At 35.7% G+C, this 24,163-nt stretch overlaps 1 protein-coding gene across 1 annotated transcript in view; it reads right to left on the reverse strand.

Annotated features, from left to right (window-relative positions):
* Nucleotides 1–24,163, reverse strand: part of ANAPC1 (anaphase promoting complex subunit 1) — a 159,857-nt gene that overhangs the window by 91,305 nt on the left and 44,389 nt on the right. The window contains exons 18-25 of the mRNA XM_078149679.1: nucleotides 21,759–21,833; nucleotides 20,624–20,893; nucleotides 17,444–17,534; nucleotides 14,475–14,623; nucleotides 13,445–13,523; nucleotides 10,291–10,327; nucleotides 10,145–10,215; nucleotides 8,807–8,985 (exon numbers count right to left, since the gene is read on the reverse strand). Of these exons, the coding sequence (XP_078005805.1) occupies nucleotides 8,807–8,985; nucleotides 10,145–10,215; nucleotides 10,291–10,327; nucleotides 13,445–13,523; nucleotides 14,475–14,623; nucleotides 17,444–17,534; nucleotides 20,624–20,893; nucleotides 21,759–21,833 (951 nt within the window). The remainder of the gene's footprint in view (nucleotides 1–8,806; nucleotides 8,986–10,144; nucleotides 10,216–10,290; nucleotides 10,328–13,444; nucleotides 13,524–14,474; nucleotides 14,624–17,443; nucleotides 17,535–20,623; nucleotides 20,894–21,758; nucleotides 21,834–24,163) is intronic.

The raw sequence follows: 24,163 nt of genomic DNA on the forward strand, positions 1-24,163 counted from the left end.
AGGACTCTCTTATTCGTATACCCAGCATGTAGCACAGTGGCTCATGTTGTTGTTAAATTGTTTTTCAATCCTGTCTGACTGTGACCCCAATTGGGGTTTTCTTCACAAAGATACTCTTCAGCTCCTTTTACTGATGAGGAAACTGAGGTAAACAAGGTTAAGTAATTTGTTGAGGGTCACGCAGTTAGTGATTGTCTGAGGCTGGATTTGAAGTCTGGAAGACGAGTCTTCCTGATTCCAGTCCCAGTGCTTTATCCACTGCGCCACCTAGCTAGGTACTAAATAAAAGCTTATCATATTACATCATATTGTTACTAGCTGTGTGACCTTAGGCAAATCACTTAACCTGTTTCAATCAGTTTCCTCATCTGTAAAATGAAGATAATAACTCCTATCTTCCAGGGTTAATTAATATGAAGATCAAATTAGACAATATTTATAAAGTGCTCAGTAGGCATTAGATAAAAGTTTTCTACTACTATTATTATTTCAATCATCATCTTTCCCCTTGAGATTACTATCCGTTTATATCTTACATAACCACATAAGAAAAAGGCATATATGTGTATATGAAAATAATGTGAACATCTATCTTTGTACAAATCTCAAATGCACAATTTCTTGAACATTGTCCATCCCTTTAGAAGGTGAGCTACTTGAGGGCCAGGACCCTATTCTTGCTCTTCTTTATATCTGCAGTAATAAGTCCCAGAATCAGACTATGCTTTCAAGGCAATTCAGAATTCTAAAAGGCTGGACAAGCAAAAGGTACAGCCCAATCCAAACCTGGAGCTCAAGCTGTGCAACAGGCCAACCTGGAAGAGACAGCATGTAAAAGAGGGTATCCTGAACTAAGACTGAAGAGCTAGGTCGGAGCCTCCTTGTAGTGGGGCCTTTAAAATAAGCATATGAAAAGATATTAAACACTCTTGTGAAACCTTTATAACCCTTAATAAAACTTTCTTCTCTAAAATTAAATCTCATTCAATGATTATTGCTATCAGCAATGAGTTTAAATAACAATAATAATAACAATAGCTAGCACTTCAAGGTTTGCAGAATACTTTACAAATGGTATCACATTTGATCCTCACAACAACCCCGGGAGGCGGATGCTATCATTAACCCCATTTTAGAGAGGAAGAAACTAATGGTGAGAGATTTTAACTTGCCCGAACTTATACAGAGTGGCACCTCTAGGGAAAAATAGTAGAAGGTAAGAACACAATTACAGAACTTATTGAAGTTTAATAAAAGTCAGATTTGGATAAAAATTTTGGCCTGTGTCAAAATAGATCATAAAAGAAGCCAAATCGCTATAAAATCCTTTTCTAAATTAACTTTCTAAGAACTGGAAACAAAAGAGTTATCTGTCCATCAACAGGACTGAGCAAATTATGGTCTGTTTAACAGATTTTTAATACCTCATTATCTGGAAATGATATATCCAATAAAAAAAAAGAAAGAAAAGAAAAACAATATAGCTAAGCAAGAATTTTTTTTAAAGGAAAGAAATGAGATCTAATAGATCTATGGAGTAAAATGAGAATAAACACTGTACTTTTTTTCCCCGGCACTTAGGACACATAAACACTGATCATATGTTAAGTCACAAAGACAGAAAAACAAATCTTATATGTTATATGTATGCAATATATGGTAATAAAACAACTGGTAAATAACATGATGAATAAAAGGTCTAGGCAAAAATGAAATTAAATAAGACGTAGTTAAAGAGGACAATAAAAAATTTATAGCAGATTACATCTGGGATAATAACAGATCCCATATCAGCATCAAAATCTATCAAAGAAATACTGAGAAATAAATTCATAACACTGAATACTTATATCATTGAGAAAATTAATAAACAAATTTTTTACCCTAAGAATGCAGAAAAAAAAACAAAATAGAGAAAGACATGTATACAAGATCAGAGCAAACGTCAATTCAACTGAAATGAAGTAAAAGAAATAAATCCATAAGCTGATTTAAAAAAAAGACTCAAGACTTTTAACCATTTTAAAGAGTCTTAACAATTTTAAAGGTTACTCTTTGTTATTAGGGATGGCCCTCTGGGAGGAATTAGGGAAAAAAGATACAGGTTGAAATCTAGGCAATATAAAACCAAAGGTTTCAATAAAACTCTACTTAAAAAAAAACTGTAAGAAATTAACAGGCAATGAAGATTAGTGGATAGTAGATTCATTTTAAATCAGTGATCTAGTTTCCAGTCCTGTCTCTAACACATGCTAAGTTATATTACCATAATCAGAATCCTTAACTTCTCAGTGCCCATAGGCAACTCTTTAAAACTAAAAGTTGCAGGTGATTTGCACAGTTATCTTAGTGGAGGGAGATTCCATACTGGGAATTTCCCAAAGACAATTTATGAAGGAAGAAATAAAAACTGTTAGTAAACACACTAAAAGACGCTCAAATTCTCTAATTACAGACATATAAATCAAGACAATCTTTAGACATCATCTTGCGTAAGATTATAAAATCCAGCAGTGGCATGACTGTGGGGCCCTGCCCACAAGCACACTAATACAATGCAGGCAGGACTGCAGAACAGTACAATTATTTTGGACAGCTCTATGTCTGAATATAATCTAAATCAAAAACTAGGCATATTTTTCAGTCAAATAATTCAAATGATACTGAAATGAAATTTAAAAAAAAAAGAATTTCTCCATATGAAAATCTTGAGCACTACTGTATTGAAAAAAAAAGTCCAAAATCAGAGAGCAGCTAAAGAAATCACATTATTATCAATGCAATGGAATATAATGGTTTATCACCAAAAATATTTTTCTTTTTTTTAAAATTTTTTCAATTTATTTTGATTATCAACAATCACTTCCATATGCTTTTGAGTTTAAAATTCTTCTCCCCCTTCCTTCCCACCACCCTCCCCAAGAGGGCGCACAATCTGATATAGACTATACATTTACATTCCTATTAAACATATTTTCACATTAGTGAAGTTGTAAGTAAAAATCAAAACCAATAGGGGGAACCATCAGAAAGAGGAAACAAAACTCAACAAAAGAGAAAAAAAAAGCGATTCAACTTTCAGTTATGGTTACTATCTATGTGTTTTTCTCCATCCTTCATCCCCCATTTATGCTTTTCTTTCTCCTTTCTCCTTTTCCCTCCTCACTAGTGTTTTGCTCTTGACCACCCCCTTCTTCAGTCTCTCCTCCCTTCTATTATCCCTTTCCCTTTTCTTCCCATTTACCCTTACTCTTCCCTCCCTTCTCTCCCCCCTCCCTTTTCTTTCAGCTTTTCCCTACTACTGCCTATAAGGCAAGTTAGATTTCTATACCCAACTGACTGTGTTATTCCCTTCTTGAGCCAACTCTGATGAGAGTAAGGTTCAAACAATGCTCACCCCCCTCCCTTCTTTCCCTCTGCTGCAATAGGATTTTCTGTCTTTTCCTGTAATGTAATTTACACTTGTCTGCCTCCTCCTTTCTCAGTACATTTTCTAAGATCAGACTAATTCACTTACTTGGATCCATTTAACCCACTTGATTAGATTTTTTTTTATCATTACATCAAAGTCAACTAATATCAACCCCCTTTATGTGTATTCCTTTAACATGGTGTAATAACAATACAGTTCTCAAGAGTTGCAAATGTCATCTTCCCTTGTAGGGAAGTAAACAGTCCGCCCTTATTAAAAACATTTGTATCTTTCTGTCCCATTTACCTTTTCATGTCTTTCTTGAATCTTGTACTTGAAGATCAAATTTTTTGCTGAGCTCTGGTCTTTTTATCAGGAAAGTTTGGAAGTCCTCTATTTCGTTGAATATCCATTTCCTCCCTTGAAAAATCATGCTCATTTTTGCTGGGTAGTTGATCCTTGGCTGCATTCCAAGCTCATTTGCCTTATGGAATATCATGTTCCACACCCTGCAGCCTTTTAATGTAGAAGCTGCAAGATCCTGTGTAATCCTGACTGTGGTTCCATGGTATTTAAATTCTTTCTTTCTGACTACTTGCAGCACCTTCTCTTTCATCTGGTAATTTTGGAATTTTGCTATTATATTCCTTGGTGTTGTCAATTTGGGATCTCTTTCAGGTGGTGATGGGTGTATTCTTTCTATGGTTATTTTCACTTCTGGTTCTAGGACTTCAGGGCAATTTTCCTTTATGATTTCCTGAAAGGTACTGTCCAGGCTCTTTTTTTCATCATGATTTTCAGGTAGTCCAATAATTTTTAAATTGTCTCTCCTGGATCGATTTTCCATCGGTTGTTTTACCAATGAGGTATTTTACGTTTTCATCTATTTTTTCATTTTTTTGTTTCTGTTTGACTGATTCTTGCTCTCTCATAGAGTCATCAATTTCCATTTGTCCAATTCTAGTTTTTAACAGATTGTTTTCTTCTGTTAATTTTTGTACTTCCTTCTTCAATCGGCCAATTGCATTTTTAAGGGATTTATTTTCTTTGTTGTACTTTTTTTTTCCAGTTTGCCAACTGTGTTTTTTAGGGACTTGTTTTCTTGAGGGTACTTTTTTTCCAATTGGCCAATGGTATTTTTTAAGGATTCTTCTACCTCTCTCATTTGACTTTTAAAATCCTTCTTGAGCTCTTCTAAGGTTTTTTGGGCTTCAGACCAGTTCATATTCCCTTTTGATGTTGCAGATGTGGGTTTGTTGACAATGTTGTCCTCTTCAGAATTTCTGTCTTGATCTTCACTCTTCTCATAATATGAATCTATGGTATGTTTCTTTTTACTCATTGTGTTTCTTTATTCCCTGGCCTTTAAAGGGATTGAGCTCTTCTGCTGGGGAACAGAGGGCACTGACCCAAGCTTCTTGTGTTGGGAGCCTAGGTCTTGGTCACTGGCTTTGTGTGCTGGGGCCTCTTATGTTGGCAATTGGAGGCTGTAGGGTTTTGGCAGCTTACCTCATGTTGGGCTGGAATCAGCAAGGCTGGAACTTTCAGGCAATGCTAGGTTGCCTGCTTTTCCTTTCCTTTAGCTTTCTTCAGCTCCTTTTAGATGGGTGCTACAGGGTGTTTATCTGCCTGGGGCCCCTTGCAATGCTGCCTCCCTCATTTTTGCTAATGCACTGGGAGATTCCTTTGTGGTAGAGTGCCAAGGCACCTGGTGGTTTTCTGAGCTGATTTCCAGTGGTTCCCCCACCCTCACTGAGGCACTTGGAGGTTCAGGTTTTGGTGTTTGCCTGCTCAACCAGGATCTCTTCCTGGTTAACAGTTGGAGGCTGTAGGGTTCTGACAGCTTACCTGGTGTTGGGCTGGAATCAGCAAGGCCTGGACTTTAGGAAGACTCTAGGTTGCTTTCTTCAGCTCCTTTCAGATGAATGCTGCAGGGTGCTTATCTGCCTGGGGCCCTTTGTAGTGCTGCTTCCCTTATTTCCACTGAGGCACTGGGAGACCTGTTTGCTGGGGTGTTGCACTGCTCCTCCCCATCTCTCTTCTAGTTCAGCTGTTCCTGGGTTTGTTTGTTTTTTTTCTGGGGTGATATTTTCTGGGTTTTCAGAGGCTGACAGGGGAGGGTGAGAGCGACTATCTTTTTTTACTCCACCATCTTGGCTCCTGGAAGCGGAAAACTATCACCAACAATCCTATGGTACTTTTAAAAATTATAAATAAGAAGCATATAAAGAAATATGGAAAAGACCTCTTTGAAGTAATATAAAGTGAAATCAATCTGACTAGAACAAGATTGACTACCCCTGAGGCAAAGAAAGAAAAAGTCATATGCAGCAGAACTCCATAAAGACTTGAAAAATACACAAAGAACAAAAGCATTTTTGCTTATTTGTTAATTCACTTTATTCTGAGTGTTTAACTACTAAAGGATCATTTAAGGTATGACTGATTACTCTCTATCTTTACCTGTTTTCGTAAGCATCTAATAAATTTATCCTTTTAATTAATTTAGAAAGTCTTTTTGGTATGGTGTGTCCAAATTACTTTAAAAGGCTATTCAAAATAATTTTAAAGATGCCTTCTCTTTCTCCCCCAAAAGCAGTATAGCAAGCAGTAGCTTTCCAATTTAACACATTGCCTTAGAGTTTTGCCCAAAGTTGGTATCATTCTTCTTAACAGCAAATGTATCACAGCACAGAAATATCAAAGAATTTATAACTTTGCTTTGGTCATAGTAGGAAATATCTATGTTTGGATTAACTGTTGAAACTGCAGTTAAGAAGTTAAGTGTGCATTATCCTCAAATGACCATTGAGCTAAACACAAAGGAAACAGAACTTATTTACGAGCAATTTCCATTGATGATATAGGCAACATAAATCTACATAATTAATCTCAGAGGTTCAGAAACTGGCCTAGGACAGATCCTCTAATGGAAAGCTTATTAAATGAACTGCCACCTCTTATTTCTTTTTGTATCCTCTCTCTACACTATGTAAGATGCTGAAAGTGCCTTAATGTAACTTACTAGTATAATTTAAAGAAGCGAATTTTAAAAAGCATATTCTTTAAAAAAAAAAACTATCATTAAACAGGGTATCCTTTAAATACTATAAAAATGGAGCATGATAAAGGTCACATTAAGATTTTGTAATTCTAAGTTTAATCTGCCAAAAAGAAAAAAAAAGTCAAAGTATTATATGAAACAGATAATTTCTTAAGTTAGCTCATGAGGAAATGCTCCAAGTAAAATTAATCTATACTTACAAAATTAATTTTATTTTTATAATTAAGCAAACTATTTCACATCTCTGGAACTCTTTCCTTATTTATAAAATGACCTATAATATTCTATTACTACATTATTATTGATTTTCACTAGTAATTATATTAAATCCTGGCAAGACATTAGGCATATAGGAAGTTCTTAATAAATGCTTTTTATTCATCCACCCATCCATCTATTCATTCTGTCAGTAACAGGAAGTGGTGATTAAGTTGAGATGAGTTTCAAGAGAAAGTGTGGATTCTAATCAATCAAAAAGCTATGAAGCACTTTCTGTGTGCCAGGCAATGTGCTAAGCACCAAGGATACAAAGATAAAAGCTGCCAGACCTGGTACTCTGCCATTATACCTTTGAAAATTTATAGTCACCTCCATGCTACAATAAAACATCTATTAGTGGAGGTTATAAATTTATAAAAGGAAAAAATAAGGTAATAAGAGGGGGAAATAGAGTACTGTTCTTTCTCTTTCTGCTCCTGTCCCTAGGTTCAGTGCTCTGCATCTCACTCCACAAACAAAAATAATGCCTCCAAGTAAAAGTAGAACTGAGGCATGGAGAGAAAACCAATGATCAGGGGCATGGTGCCGAGAGAGAGGAGATCTTTGCCTGGCTCCACCTGTCCAAGGGTCTGGACCCTTTGTGTTGCCCATCTTCTCCTGTTTGTGTTTACGTCCAGCCCCTACATGTCTATGCAACCCCTTCCAACCTTTTTTCCCCACCTCCACTGGCAAATTTACATTTCGTAAAAATCGCTTTACAATCCACTTAAGTGAGGACTATCTACAGCTGAAGTTCACTTTTTAAAGGGTAAAATTTTTGTAAATCTAAGTTGATTTTTTTTATTTAAAATTTAAAACAAGTTATCTACAAAGGAAAGTATGAAAGATAAATGACTGAATACTAACTTTATACTTCATATACAGGCTCAAGCTAATGCCTTGTGATACTCAACTAGTAGCAAAATAATAGGAGAATGGAGTCAAATGTCCTGGAATTTAGTTCCAGGCCTACCAAATAGCTGGGTACTCCTATAAACAAAATACTTAAGCTAGGTCCTGTGGGGATGAAAATATAAAAGACAGATATTTCTGTCCTCAAGACTTACACAGTTGGGGGTTTGGGGGGAGGAAGAAAGGGAAGCAAGGGCACATAGGAGATATGTTCATAAACAGGTATAATATAAAGCAGAATATGAAAATGTGTAAGAGAGGAATAAAGTGCAATGGAGGTTCAAACAAGTTAGAAATCACTTCTAACTAAGATGATTAGAGAATTTCAAAAGGCAGAGCTATTGTGTTGATGGCTAGTGAGCAAAGCCATGGAGGAGGAAAAATTACAAGTTGTGTTTGAGTAATGGCAAGTATTTAGAGTCTAAGGTAGGGAAAGAGGAATAAGGTGAGATAAAGTTAGAAAAGGAGGCACTATCAATCCATAAATATTCATTAAGTCGCCACTAAGCACCAAGTACAAAGTTAAAGCACTACAGATATAAAGAAAGGTAAATTCAGTCCCTGGTCACAAGAGGTTCACAGCCTGTGGCAAGACCACTGGTCCTAAGCTATATGACACTTATGCCATGGGTGAAACTGAGAGTCCCTCAGCCTCTGGGGCCAAAGTCCTCCTGTGTAAAATGAAGGTGTTGGACCAAACCCTGGGAGGATTCTTCCAGCTGTCCTCCTATACCCTAAGAACCTACTCGACCTTGAGCAAGTCACTAGACCTAATCTCTCTGAGCCATTTTTTCCCCAAAATGAAAGAGTCAGACCAGAAGATCTCTCAGATTCCTTCAAGTCTTAAAACCCCATGACTCTGCACCACACTGTGCAAATGCTTTGCGGACCCCACTGTCCTGTTGACTCAGGAACAAAGAAAAGGCTAATGACAGCAGTACAGAGTTCTTAGAATTTTCCTTATTGGGCATATAATTCCCTGTTCAAACTCAAGAAGTACTCATTTTCACTAAAATAGAAAATTTGTCGTATCTGTAATATAGACAATAATCCTAAATGGCTATTTAAAAATGTATGTTATTTTAAAATTATAACTGAATGACACTCTTATATACCAACCAGCAATTATGTTCAATAAAAAGCAATGTGACTGTACTCACAGATTTTCCTTTTGGTAAGTTCCCTTCACAGGCCTGTTTGGAAAGATCCTGACGCCCAATCAAGAGACAGACAGCTTCTGGCCAATCTGAAGCAGGCTGTTCTCGGCAGTGATAAATAGCATCTCTGATAGGAAGAGCAACTCCAAAAGGAAGAGACTCCAAATCCCTTAAGGTGAACCCTTACGAAGATGAAAAAGGAAATAAATAACTTCAGTAAAATATAAAACCTAATGCTTATCTCAGCCTCTTATCTATAATCAAGAAGATCTCTCAAACTATACTGCAGAAGATCTCTCACAGAGAGATAAGACATCAGCAGTTCTTTACATGGTCGTTTCTCCCCTGGAGTGGACGTCTTATATGACTACTGTGCTTTTGGGGGGAAGGGAGGAGTAGGAGGGGGATAGAGAACTATAAATATTGGAGTGAGTTTCAGGGGACTTTCCATACAAGCAAATTAACTTCAATTAAAAAAAGGCAAAATGGGTATTTGCTACTGTTTTTAAATTTAAACACTTTTTATATTATATTAATGCCAGTTAGTATAGTTTTTACTTTCCTACTTGGTTTTCTCACATTTTAAAAAGAGAATCTTAAAACCTTCTAAAATGTCTTGAATTTACTTTCCATTAAAAATTGTGCAAAACTGTCACTTATACAGTTCCAAGGGGGATTAAAGTTTGTGTCCAACTGAAAAGCTCTCTAACTAGAAAAATGAAGGTTATCTCCTATAAACCACAAGGTTCAGTACTCATCTCACTTCACTCCCCCTTTCCCTTACTGGATCACCCTTCTCTACCTTCCCTAACATCCAGGTGAATGTTAACTTTAGAAATTACAACAGTATCCTCCAACAAGAAGGCTCAGGAATAACAGAGATACTAGAAATATTCTGATCCCTAGGGTCAATCACTTCAAATGTGAATACAAAACACTTACTGGTCTCCTTTCTAAGCACAGCTTTTACCATAACCATTACAACAGTGCAAAAGTTAATTGGTATCATAATCACAGGAAGGTTCCTTGACCACAAAGAGTGGCCTTCAAAGTTGTTATGCCTCCCAGGGATTATAGAAGACTATGAGAACATCAAGGAAAAATAGCAGTGTCCTTCTGCTAAGTAAGTAGATCTTTATATTATGCTTTATATTCTATAATTATCTCAATTCTATGGAACACTCCCAGAAAGGACTAACTAAAAGCCCTTCCCTTTCCTACGCTCCTCACTTCTGGCAAAGAAACAGCAGGTACTAATTAAAGTAGATTCTAGGGCAGAAAAGTGTGTCTTTCTACTTGTTAATTGTAAGGTTGATACAAAGTAACAAAAAATGGCCTTACCTATATTGGTCATCCAGAGTACTAATTTTTCAGCTAGGCTATTAACAGGTGTACCATGTCTGAAACTAAATCTACAAAAAAAAAACCCACATCATTAAATATATCAATTAAAGAGTAAGAACAGAAACAACTCAGTTCAAAATTACCTGTTGTCATTTTGATCCATTTGATTCTTTTTTGGTGCTGAAAAGAAATAAAATTAAGTTACAGTATTTTAATCAAGTTGGTAAAGAAACATATTCTACTCAATTCCTATGCAGACCACTTGAAATTAACGTTCTTTCACCAGAGGCTTTTTTAAAAAATAGTTGGCAGTGCCATGATCACTAGATGAGTGAACAGAGAGCGATGTATAATGGGTTGCAAGTGAGAATCCTGCTAATTCACTTTACTGAATTGCAAAGAATGGCCTTTCAAGGTGTTTGCTTTTAAGTGGGTAGGAAAAATTGATATAAACCAAAGAAAAAGATATTAACTACACATGAAAATAACCAACACATTATGAAAGGATAAAACACAAAACCATCCCTTAGTCTGAATGGATTTTCATTTTACTGCCACCTTACAAGCTTGTATCCCTGAACACAAAAAGCTGCCTCATCTCAAACATGCTGGTCTCCCTCTCCCTTACTTTGAACTCCTCCCTAGGTGTAGAATGTTCTCCCTTTCCTCTTCTACAACTGAATTCTTACTCCACAAAGACAAAATCACCTCCTCCCTGTAGATTTTCCTGATCTTCCTTTCAACAGCAGCATTTCTGGCATACCTCACATTTCATTTTAAACCTTTCTAAACAGTTTCTGCATATTATTAGTATTTCTATGTCCATGTGCCTTGATCCTCCTACAATGAAAGCTAGGCAGGAACAGGAGCTAGATCTCATCTAAATTCTTCTACTTGCCCTCAGGACTTAAACAGAGCGCTCTTTAAATAGTAAATGATTAATAAATGTTGGCTGAATTAAGTTCAAATCCCTGAAGAAGTTGTTGGTTGGAATAGCAATTGGGAAAGGATGGAATAGCAAAAACCTAGTAACTGAACAAAAAAAAAAACAGCTTCGTACATGTTCTACAATTTCCACGAATAATCTGCAATGATCACAAAATCAGGTCTCCTGGAGAATAACTCATGTAATTTCTAATGGTAATGACCTAGTTCTGCATCATCACTGTAAACAAACAAAGCTACATGACTTGATCATTTCTGTGATGCTTCTTTGTCAACATTTGCTTGCAAAGTTCATACAGAAGTTACCCACGGGGTGGGGGGGCTTTAGTTTCCATCCTTGGACCTTGGTGATTTCACAAGCTTCACCCAGAGTTAGACTGTTCTCATTGACATTCAACAAATCCAATGGTGCATATTATCTGTTGTCAGCCTTTACTATTATTTGGTGAAGTGATGTCTGCTTGTTGCAAAAGTATTTCTGCAGGGTTTTTTTAGGTGCTCATTGTGTTTTCAGAAAATGTCTATCAATCCTCATCCTCCTTTCTTGGAAACTCTTTCTATAACTTCCTTCAGCTGATGGACCCTTTGTTTTGTTAATATTGTATTAGTTCTTGATAAGATACTTTCTAAATCTATTACGTTCTTTTACAATTCCAAAAGTAGAAATTAAGATTGTGTGAAAGTATGAATTAAGTATCTGTAAAGTATAAATTAAACATTTTGTAGCTCTTAATTGCTTGAAATGTACTCTTACCACAGAGCTTTGATTTCAAGGTGCCAGACAGTCTGAAAAATTGTACCATGGCTTTCTTCTTTATAGCTTTATGCTCATATTTTGCCCGGAGACCAAAGTATTGTTAAGTATCACTTTTATCTACTGGTTCAAGCTCCAAAGTCAGCACTCTAATCATTACTTCACACTACCTCTAAAATTGTTCTTAACATTACCGTGTTGGTATGTTTTAAAAAAGAGAATAGTTTTACATGTGGTTAGCAAATACTCTTAGAGTTCTCACTACACTTGGGTCTTATATGTTGACAATATATAAATAAATTTTAAGTATAGAACTGAGCCATAAACTTTCGATAATCAACATAACAAATGTAATACTGCAATAAATGTTGCAAATATTTCAGGTAGCTTGCTCAATAATTATTGAATTGTTAGAATCTGCTCTTTAGACCCGTGAGATGTTTTTGGAATACTATTCTTGTTTCTCAGTCAATGTATTATTTTCTTCTAAGTACATTTAAATATTTTTTGTGAATGCTGTGTATAAAGGACATAAAGATATAACTGGACTGTGTTTAGAGAGGGTCCATATTCTCATCTTTTGGTAATGGATACATGATGCCTTCTGTTAAAAAAAAGATAGGATCAGCCTATTGTTTGAAGGAAAATGATCAAATGCTTTGCTCATGATTCATGCACCACAGTGAAGCACTTGGGCCCTTCAGTTGGGTCGTTCCTCTGTCTTCAAGTTTGCAAAGAAACTGGGCTTCAGAAAGTCTTCTGTCATTCTTTATATTAATAATGTACAAGCTTTCTGCTTCTCACTTGATTGAACTTTCACATTTCTGGTGGCTGACCATTCTCCTCCTTTAGGTACTGTATCTCCTTGAATTTCTCTGCTTCTAAGTATTCGGTGGTAAAGTTTTTGACTGATGTAAAGTTTTTTTTTCTTTGCACTGCTTTGACTCCTGTTTCTGATATACTTCTGTTTTTTAGACTATTTTTTTATGTCTCTATTGAATTTAAGAGAAATGTCATTCAAGCTTTCTATTATAGTCAGCAGTTAGATATTATTATGGTGATGATGATGATTATTAATTATAGTTAACAATGGACACATATGTAGCACTTTAAAGTTTGGGATAGGGCAATATATTATCTCATTTGATCCTTATAACAAAAAGACACACAGTCCCTGACCTCAAAGAGTTTACTTTCTACAGATAAACACAACAGGGCTGAATGATTATGCAAAAGAAGAGAAGAAAGAGGAATATTTATGGAGAGGGGAGAAGACTTTCAGCTTGGGGTTGAAGGAGTGAACTGGGGAAGGTTTCATGAAGGAGGCTGGCACCTGAGTTGAGTCTTGAAGAAAGGGATTTTGATAGATGGAGGTGAGGAAAGAATACATTCTTGGCAGGGAGAAATACTTATAAACAGAAAAAGAAAACAGAATGCCAAGTTTGGGAAACAGATATTGTCTGAAAGGGAGAGCAACGTAAAATAAGTCTGAAAGGTAAGGTGGAACCTGACAGAAAGGAACCTTAATTATCAAGCTGAGTAATTTGTATTTTATCCTAAAGGAAACAGGGGGCAAAATAGTAAGCATATCATACTACCTGAATTTACTTTGGATAAATATTGTGATGCTTCATTAGAAACAGCTCTCTCATCACCAAGTATGTAGAGTGCAACACTCTGCAAGGAAAAAAAATATTACACATAAATTTATTCCCATCATATAAAATCCATTACAATAATATAATATCAAAAGAAACATGGGAAAAAAACTCAAAAATTATAGTTTTCACTTTAATATTCCAGTATCCAAAATGTGCAATCAAAAATATATTTAAAAGGTTAGCTAATAAGCTAAAGTATCTACTTCACTAAGTTACCACTAAAGGGTATCATGGTATTTTTTCCTCAAAATAATGAGGAAAATAGTTATGTCAGAGGATGAAAAGCCATGCAATTCTAATGGTACCTGAAACACTTAACATGTTTAACATACAAACCCCTATGTTTAAATCAGCTATCATTCTTCAATTGTCCACTATTAAAACTGATCTAAAAGTTTTTCCCAGCTCTTACTTTTAATATAACTTTTTTAAGGAACAAAACACAATGCTCTTCTGGCCAATTCCTGTTCATAAGGTTTTCCCTTAAGATGGCTCCACATCAGGGGCTGGATAAGATTCATAACTGGATGGAACACTTCAGAGTAGCACATAAATCACTAATAGCAATTTAATTTTCAGTTTTATCATGCTACCAAAACAGACTTCCTCACCATTAGGCCATATTCTATATCCTACAAAAAGGATTAGCCTATAATAATCCTACTTTAGTTCTTCAACTTTTTAAAATCTCATTGTACTCTACATTGTTGGTTAAAAAAAAGAACTATATATGTGTCCAGAATTTCTTATTTCCCTTTTGAGAAAAAGCAGTTTTTACTAAATGGCACCTTGGGAAAAAAAATTTTTTTAAAGGATTTTGCTCTCTCTTTAATATTCTGATTCCAGGTTACTTATTTATAATACTGATTAAACATAACATATCTAACTTGGCATCTGACTGGGGCTTTGAAACACTGAGATAATTATTTAAAACTAACATAAAAGTGAAAATTGTGATAGTACATACCAACACTATGAGTTTGCTTCTTTCACAGACTCCAGATAGGTAAGGATAAGGTGATGCTCCTTCACCCTTTAAGCAAGAACTCAGCCACTGATATATACTTGGAGGCTCAGGTGTAAAAAATGAAGGATGATGCATAAGTCCTATTTGGGCTTTAAAGTGGATGAAATTTTTAAAACACATAAAAGCACAGGCAGACAATGTTTTTACTCTATTCTAAAACAAAAGATATGCATTATTTACTATAATGGTAAAAACATGGTCCTCTATTTCCCCTTAAATTTGGCTTGTATAAAACCTAAGTGTGGCCCTTTGTACCAGACATAACTTAGACTTCCCTGGTCTCCCTAAGCAGAACCAAAATTGTCTATCAATTACCTTTCCCTACCATGTAGGCAAGAGTTGAAAAGTACCAATCATAATGGAGGGAAGAGATTACTGGGAGTCATTCTCCCCAAAAAATCTGTACTTTGACCTGAAGTTCCACTTCCAATTTGTAAATAGATAACATCTAACCTATTGCTCAAAGGTACAGTGGTGACAAGAGTGGCAAAAGGTATAGGGGCAGCTAGGTGGTACAGCTGACAGAGTACTAGGTCTGGCCTCAGGAAGACTCATTTCCCTGAGTTCAACTCTGGCCTCAGACACTTACTAGCTGTATGACCCTGACCAAGGCATTTAATCCTGTTTGCCTCAGTTTGCTCATCTGTAAAATGAGCTGGAGAAGAAAATGTCAAACTACTCTACTATCTCTGCCAAGAAAACCTCATATACGGTCACAAAGAGTTGGACACGACTGAAAATGACTCAACCACAAATAGTGGCAACTGTTAAGCTGAGTATCATAGAATAGAAACATAGGCAGTACACATAAAAGCAGGAGTACTGTATCTCACAGCTGTGGGGGGGTTCCTAAGACCTGCAATTTTGATAATAAAAAGTAAAACTAAAATGAAGGTATATTAAATAATACTCAGTATTCAAAACATTTAGACCAGATGTAACTTTACAGACAAAAATATGCTCACCAGTGCTTCATGTTGTTTGCTAAATAAAAAAAAGTTCCACTCTAGAAAGGGTGATACTTCCACTTACAAAAAAATACTACACCTTTCAAAACATACATCACATTAAAATCTTTTTTTACGTACAAGTTTGGACACTCAGTAAAATCTAGATGGTTGGTTCAAATATAAAAGAATTATCTATGACTATTGTGCAGCAAAATTTTCCTGGAAACAGTTTTTCAAGGGCTGGCTCTGCTATAACTAGAGAACTCTTTTAAGTCCCTATTAAGCCTGTCACTGAAGAGAAAGAGGCAAAGCTGATAGATGGCGTTCATTTATGCTGAACCTTACACCACATACATACTCTACTGCATATCACATTTCTGAGGTCCCTTTGGCCATTTTTTCCCTCAGAATCTCCAGTTAAAGCCCAAATACAATGTGGTCATGGCAACACTGACAATGAGATTTGTCCACATTTATTTATGCTTAACTTTAGAAGTGCAGGGAATACTGTTAAAAGAGATGAATTGATACAGCCTATCATATTAATGACATTTAAAGAAAATTTAAGGGGCAGCTAGGTGGCACAGTGGATAGAGCACCGTGCCTAAAGTCAGGAGGACCTGAGTTCAAATCCGGCCTCAGACCAAACACTTGACACTAGCTGTGTGACCCTGGGCAAGTCACTTAACCCCAACTGCCTAAAAAATTAATTAATTAATTGATTAATTAAAAGAAAATTTAACTCTTGAATCAATTTGTAATTCTTAATATTAAAGGTCCTTATGACTTCAAATTAAATGAGATGATATATGGCGAAGCACTTTATGAATCTTCAAGCACTACATAAATATTAGCTACTGCTGGGTGGTGCAGCAGATACTGCTGGACTTGGAATCAGGAAGACCTAAATTTAAATCCTGCCTCTGATACTAGCTGTGTGGCCCTGAGCAAATCACTCAACCTCTCTCAGCCTCAGTTTTGTCATCTGTTAAAGGGGACAACAGCAGCACCTATTTCTGGGGTAAACTGTGAATGCCAAGTAAAATCACACAAAAACTATTTTGCCAACCTTAAATGCTACCATATAAACGAGTGACTAGGTGGTGCAGTAGACTTGAAGTCAGGAAGACCAGCCTCAAACACTTACTAGCTGTGTGACCCTGAGGGATAAATCACTTAATTGCTCTAGGCTTCAGTTCCCTTATCTATAAAATGAGCATAACAGCACTAATCTCTCAGGATTGTTGCAAATGAGATACCATTCATGAAGCAACTTGAAAATCTCAGAACACTACATAGATGCTAGCTGCTATTATTATTGTAATAAAATACACAGCAATACCACTTTTACTCTCTGCCAAAAAGGGCGCTTTTTCAAAGGATCATTTTTCAAATGATCTATGAAAGCTTTGGCTTCACCAAAGTTCAAGTTTCAAGCCTAGTATCAGATTTGCTTGGTGGGGAAAATTTGCCCTACACAGAAACTAGACGTAGAGGGAAGGTTCAAATTACACTACTCTGTTTAAGGGCAACAAGATAGGTCAAAAATGTAGGAATTATAACAATTATTTCAGAAACCACAGGCATCCGAATAAGTTTAAATAATTTCTTCTTTCCTTTCATGTCTTAATTCATTAAGGATAATAATTATTAAGAAAAATGAATGGAAATGAATGCACTGAAAACATGAGTCTTATGAATCGAAAGACTATGTTTAAATATAAGTAACTTTGATGTTTATCCATCATTAAATCATCTGGGCAAAATGTTCATAGGCAGAATGGATTAGAAGCACATTTACAATGGCGTCAAGAGTTTCTGAATCTGAGCTTCTAACAATGTTGCCAAGCCTAAATCTCATGTAATTGCTACCCCAGGGTTACAGGAAAGCTTACTGAGAAGATTCTAATAAATGACACAACACTGCCTAGAAAATCATTAAATGCCACACCAGCTTACCTTGATCAATTATGCATGTTTGTCGGGAAGTTTTCACAAGTGTTGGATAGTCTCTATAGTAATAATCTAAATATGGCTCCAACTGTAAATCCTTAAAACAATAAAGAATATAAGAAAGGGAAAAGAGAAAGCTGTTACACTCAAAAACATACAAGACTCCTGAGTCCTGTATGGTTTAAAGGCACTATGCTAGTTTGCTGTTGTTCAGTCATTTTTCAGTTTCATCTGACTCTTTGTGACCCCATTTGGGGTTTTCTTGACAAAGATACTGGAGTGGTTTGCCATTTCCTTCTCCAGCTCATTTTACAGATGAGGAAATAGAGGCAAACAAAGTTAAGTGATTTGCCCAGGGTCACACAGCTAGTGAGTGTCTGAGGCCAATTTGAACTCACAAACATAAGTCTTCCAGACTCCAGGCCCAGCACCCTATCCACTGTGCTACTCAGCTTGTCAAATAATTCTTGCCTGAATTTTTAAAGGAACAAGATAAGAAAGGCAACCAAGTCTTTCTTTTTATAACGAAGCAAAGTGAAGTAGCGCAGAGACTAATAAAGTTTTGTTAAGATAACCCAAACACTCTTTTTCAACAACTCACTAAGCAACTCTACATATGGACATCACCAGATAGTCAATACAAAAATCAGATTGATTATATACTTTGCAAAGGTGGAAAAGCTCTATATAGTCAATTAAAACAAGGCCTGGAGCTGACGATGGCTCAGATCATGAGCTTCTTACTATAAATTTCAGACTTAAATTGAAGAAAGGAGGGAAAACCATCAGACCATGTAAGTTTGACCTAAATAACATTTCTTATGAATATGAACTGGAAGTGATAAATAGATTTAAGGGATCTGAACTGACAGATGAGAGTGCCTGAAAAATTATGGATAGAAGTTGGCAATATCGTAAAGGAAGCAGCTTTAAAAACTTCCAAAGAAAAAGAAGAGCAAGAAAGCAAAATGGCTGTCTGATGAGGCTTTACAAATAGTAGAGGAAAGAAGGAAAAGGGAAAGGTAAAGATGTATTGAACTTAATGTAGAATTCCAGAGAACAGTAAGGAGAAATAAGGTTTTCTTAAATGAGCAATGCAAAGAAATAGAAGAAAACAACAGAATGAGAGACAAAAGATCTCTTTAAGAAAATTAGATATGAAGAGAACATTTCATGTAACAATGGGCACGATAAAAGACAAAATTGTAGGAACGGAAATAAAAGAGATTAAGAGGTGGCAAGGATATACAGAAAAACTACACAAGAAAGATCTTAACATCACCGATAATCACAATGGTATGATTACTGATCTAGAGTCAGATATCCTGAAGAACGAAGCTAAGTTGGCCTTGGGAAACACTGCTAACAATATGGTTAGTGTAGGTGACAAAATTCCAGCAGAGCTATTTAAAATCTTAATAGATGATGCTGTACTCAATATGACAGAAAATCTGGAAAACTCAACAGTGGTCACTGCAAAAGATCAGTTTATGTCCCAATCCTAAAGAAGGGTAATGCTAAAGAATTAAAATTATTTAATAATTGCGCTCATTTCACATTTCAGCAATGTTATGCTTAAGATTCTGAAAGCTAGGCTTCAGCAATATGTGAACTGAGAATCACCAGAAAAGCAGGCTGGTTTTCAAAGAGGCAGAGGAACTAGAGGCCAAATTGCCAACATTCACTGGAGAAATCAAGGGAGTTCCAGGAAAACATCTACATCTGCTTCACTGACTACACTAAAGCCTTTGATTATATGGATCACAACAAAACATGGCAAGTTCTCAAAGATATAGGAATACCAGATCATCTTATTTGTCTGCTGAGGAACCTGTATGCAAACCAAGAAGCAACAGTTAGAACCAAACATGGAACAACTGATTGGTTTAAAATTGGAAAAAGAATACAACAAGGCTATATATTGTCACCTACTTTTTTAACTTTTATGCAGAGTACATCATGTGAAATGCCAGGCTGGATGAATCAAAAGCCAGAATTAAGACTGCCAGGAGAAATAACAATTTCAGATTTGCAGATGATACCACTCTGACAGCAGAAGGTGAAGAATTAAGAACCCTCTTAATGAGGGTGAAAGAGGAGAGTGTAAAAAGTGGTTTGAAGCTTAACATAAAAAAAAAAACTAAAAGTCAACCCTGAAGATCTTGGCAAGTGGTCTCATCACTTCCTGGCAAATAGAGGGGAAAGAAACGGAAGCAATGTCAGATTTTTTAATTCTTGAGCTCAAAGATCAATGTGGATGCTGCCTGTAGCCATGACATTAAAAGATGCTTGCTCCTTGGAAGGAAAGCTATGGCAAATCTGGACAGCATACTAAAAAGCAGAGATATTACTTTGCCAACAAAGGTCCAATGTATGCCTGTGAGAGTTGAACTATGATGAAATCGTCAGAATCAACACTTTTGAAGAGTTTTGAGAGTCCCTTGGACAGCAAGGAGATAAAGTCAGTCAGTACTTTAAGAAATTAATTCAGACTATTCACTGAAAGAAAGGTCAAATACTGAAGCTGAAATACTCTGGCCACATAATGAGAAGACAGAAGTTATTAGAAAAGATCCTGATGTCGGGAAAGATTGAAGACTAAAGGAAAAGAGGACAGCAGAAGATAAGATGGACAGATAGTGTCATGGAAGCAAGGAACATAAGTTTACACAGACTTTGGATGATAGCAGAGATTAGAAGGGCCTGGTGTACTATGGCCCATGGAATCATGAAGAGTCAGGCACAAATGAATGACTGAACAACAACAACTTGATAAATGCTCAGAACAAAAGCATTTAATAGCCCTCACCCAAACACTTAAATCACTGAAGAGAGTTTTGTCTCATATGGCCTTACCTTAAACAAATGCTTTTCCTTTAGTAGTGCAAAATAGCCCACTACACTAGTCCCATAACAGGTTCTCGCTGGAATTAAGAATGTACTTTAAGAGCATAACAAACAATGCTAAGCTTAATTAGACAATAGTACAAATACTTCTTACAATTGATTAATCTAAAAGCTGAAGATATTGTACAAATACTCTAATTTACAGAGGGTATACAAAATGAAGGGGAAAAATGCTTTGTTCTTATTTGCTTAAGTTACTATATACCATTCATAGAATTCTTAGGGTCAATATAAATTCATTGAAGGACCTTCAGGATACTTCTAACTTGTAAATGGCACATACCTTGCCAACTGAACTAGGAGAACAACAAGTGAACGTGTTCCTTCTCCCATTAAACTATTCAATTTTAATTCCTCATAAACAAGATGAAGCACAAAAAAAATAGCAGGTATATGAGTGAAGAGAAGTGTAGAAGAATCCAAAGTAAGGTTATGTAAAACATCCTCCTTCATCAGTGAAACTTCCAAAGGATTCAAATGCAAAGCTCTAGTCAAAAGATGAGACTCAACATTCTGGTGGTAGTCTGAATTTAGTAAATATTCCCAGTCCTAATCAGAGGAACAAAAAGACAGATGCATTAATAATAATTATATCTAATAATATCTCTTATCCCCAGTAATTATTTTATTGTCATTAATGAAAAACTAAGTACTAATGTCAAAAAAAAATCTAATTTGTCTGTGATAATTCCAGTACTAGTGGTCTGAGATTAAATGTACCTTAAAGTATTAAAATAAAAAAAGGCATAATGTCAAATGTAGAGATATCAAACATAAACAGCCAAATAGTTGCCATGGGTCACAAATATTATGATAGGTCATCTTCAGAAAGCCTTTTTGGGGGAAAAAAATCCATGTATGGATAGAGTGATAAGGTAGAGGGGCTGGAGTGTATCCTTCAACCAAAAAAAAAAAGCTGCTACACAATAGTAGCTGAAACAAAGGAAATGAAGAGATTAATCTCAGATTGGTTCTAAGTTATTATGATGCTGGAATTCTACACTATAATAAAGAGCTGTGATTTCATCATTGTCATAATTCTTTCTGTTGAAGCTAGATCTAAACCAGTTTGTAACTTAAAGTTAGGAATATGCCATAATAATGGCCTCAAATGTAAAACATTTTATCAACCAGTTATTTGGAGTACTCTTTCATATTTTTCCCCTGAATTGATCAATTGCTTTGATACCAGATAGATACAGCCTCAGAGCCAGAATACACTGGTTTAAATTTTTATTTTATGCTCAATGACACGTGGGTGCTATCCATATAAACTTGACCTTATGGTAAACATCGTGATTTTAATTAGGTACCTGTAGGCAGACAATGGAAACAACAAAACAATAAAAATTGATAACAAAAATATCAGTGTGACAAATTAATTAACTCATTAGCAGTGAACCACAATATTTACCTCATCTGATCCAGTGTCAGAAGGCCTTGCTTTTTTGGGTGCAATCACTGGGGAAAGAGATCCTTCAAAGTCAAGCTGCAAATTACCACCCCAAAAAGAAACAAAAATTCAAGTTTAATATATGATTTCACTAGAAGATACTCAGTAATCCTTTTCTGCACCTTATCAACTTAATATCAGTTTGATGTGGACATTCATAATGCCTTGTGTAGAAAGTTAATCTCACCACAAACAAGTATTACCACATCATCCATTACCACATGATATATCATGATCAACATATACAGACAGCATTTTAAGAACTCTTATGTACCACCACTAACAGGTAAACTATTCAGTTTCAATTTACAGGTAAAGATGTAGAACCAATTCATTGACCAATATTTAATGAGCATTAATCCTTCAGGGGAAAAAATGGACATTTAATAAAAGAAAGGACTTTCAAGCACTCTTGATGAAAAGATCAGAACTGAACAGAAAATCTGACATTCAAACATAAAACTCGAGAAAAGCATAAAAAGATAAACATAAAAAGAGTAATCATAAGGGACTCACTAAAGTTAAACTGCTTACATTCCTATATGGGAAGATGATACATGTAACTTCTAAGAACTTTACCATTATTAAGCCAGTTAGAAGAAGTCTACCTAGAAAGAAGGCATGAATGTGAGTCAATTAAGTTGGGGTGATCGCCAATAAATAAATAAATAAACAAATAAATAAACGGTGGGGTGAGAAAGATGCAGTGGGAGAAGGGAAAACAGAGAGACAGAATGGGGGGAAATTTCTCACATAAAAGAGGCACACAAGGAACAGTTTTTAATAGTGAGGGAAAAAATGGGGCAAGAGGGAGGGTGGCAGTCAATGCTTGAGCCTCAATCTCATTGCAACCGGTTCAAAGAGGGAAGAAAATACATACACAATCAGCTGGATACAGAAATCTCATTTATCTAATAGGAAAATAGGAGGGGAAAGGGCTAAGAGACATTGGGCAGAGTGGCAGGGGAAAAGAAGAAAGATGCTAAACAGTGAAGACAGATTAAAGGAGGCAGGAGTCAGAAGCAAAACAGACTTTTGAGGAGAGACAGAATGAAAAAAAGAGAGAAGGATAAACAGAAGAAATTACAATGGAGGGAAATAGTTAATAAACTAACAGTAATGTGAATGAGATGAGCTCACCCATAAAATGGAAGCAGACAGAATGGATTAGAAACCAGAATCCAACAATATGTTGTTTACAAGACACACACTTGAAACAAAAAGACACAAGCAGAGTTAAAAGTCAAGGGTGGCAATCTTGCTCTCAAACAATGCAAAAAGAGACCTAATTAAAAGAGATAATCAGGTAAATGACATTTTGCTAAAAGGTACCACAGACAATGAAGCAATAGAAAACATTTCAAGTCTCTCTGATAAAAGCTTTATTTCTCAGATATAGAGAGAACTGTGTCAAATTTAGAAAAATAAGAGCCATTTCCCAATTAAAAAATAATTAAAGGATATGAACAGTCAGCATTCAGAAGGAAAAAATCAAAGCTTTCTTTAGTCACATGAAAAGACACTCTAAATCATTAATGATTAGAGAAATGCAAATTAAAACTTTGAGGTACTACCTCAGACTTATCAGAAATGACAAATGATGGAGGAGATGAGGGAAAATAGGTATACTAATAAACTGCTGGTAGGGTTGTGAATTAGCCAAACATTCTGAAGAACAATTTATAACTACACCCTAAGGGCTACAAAACTGTGCATATTCTTTGACCCAGGAATACTGCTGGAAGGTCTGTACTCCCAAAGAGATCAAAGAAAAAGGAAAAGGACTTATATATGCAAAAATATTTATAGCAGTTCTTTTTGTGGTGGCAAAGAACTGGAAATTGAGGGGATGCTCTTCAGTTGGGGCATGGCTGAACAAGTTCTAGCATATGATTTTGATGGAGTAGTATTGTGCTATAAGAAATGACAAGCAAGTGGATTCTGAAAAAACATGGCAAGACCAAATGAACTGATGCAAAGTAAAGCAAGAAGAATAGGGAGATCATTATGCACAGTAACAGCAATGTTATAATGAAGATGAACTGTGAAAGACTTTGCTACTCTGATCAATCCAATGATCCAAAGCAATTCCAAAGAATTCAAGAAGAAAAAATGCTATCCACCTCCAGAGAAAGAACTGTTGAATTCTGGGTACAAATTGAAGTAATTTTTTTGGTGATATAGCTAATATGGGAATATGTTTTGCAATATCTCACACGTATAATTGATATTGCTTTCTTCTCAGTGGGAAGAAGTGAATTTTAAACTTGAAATTTAAAAAGAAAAAAAAGCCAAATAAATAAATAATAAAATTGATTTTGCAAAAAAGCAAATTAATGAGCACTCATCAAGCTACACACTATGAT

This window comes from Phascolarctos cinereus, unplaced genomic scaffold, assembly GCF_003287225.1.
Source record: "Phascolarctos cinereus isolate Bilbo 61053 unplaced genomic scaffold, phaCin_HiC Scaffold_2;HRSCAF=192, whole genome shotgun sequence".
Lineage (NCBI taxonomy): Eukaryota > Metazoa > Chordata > Mammalia > Diprotodontia > Phascolarctidae > Phascolarctos > Phascolarctos cinereus.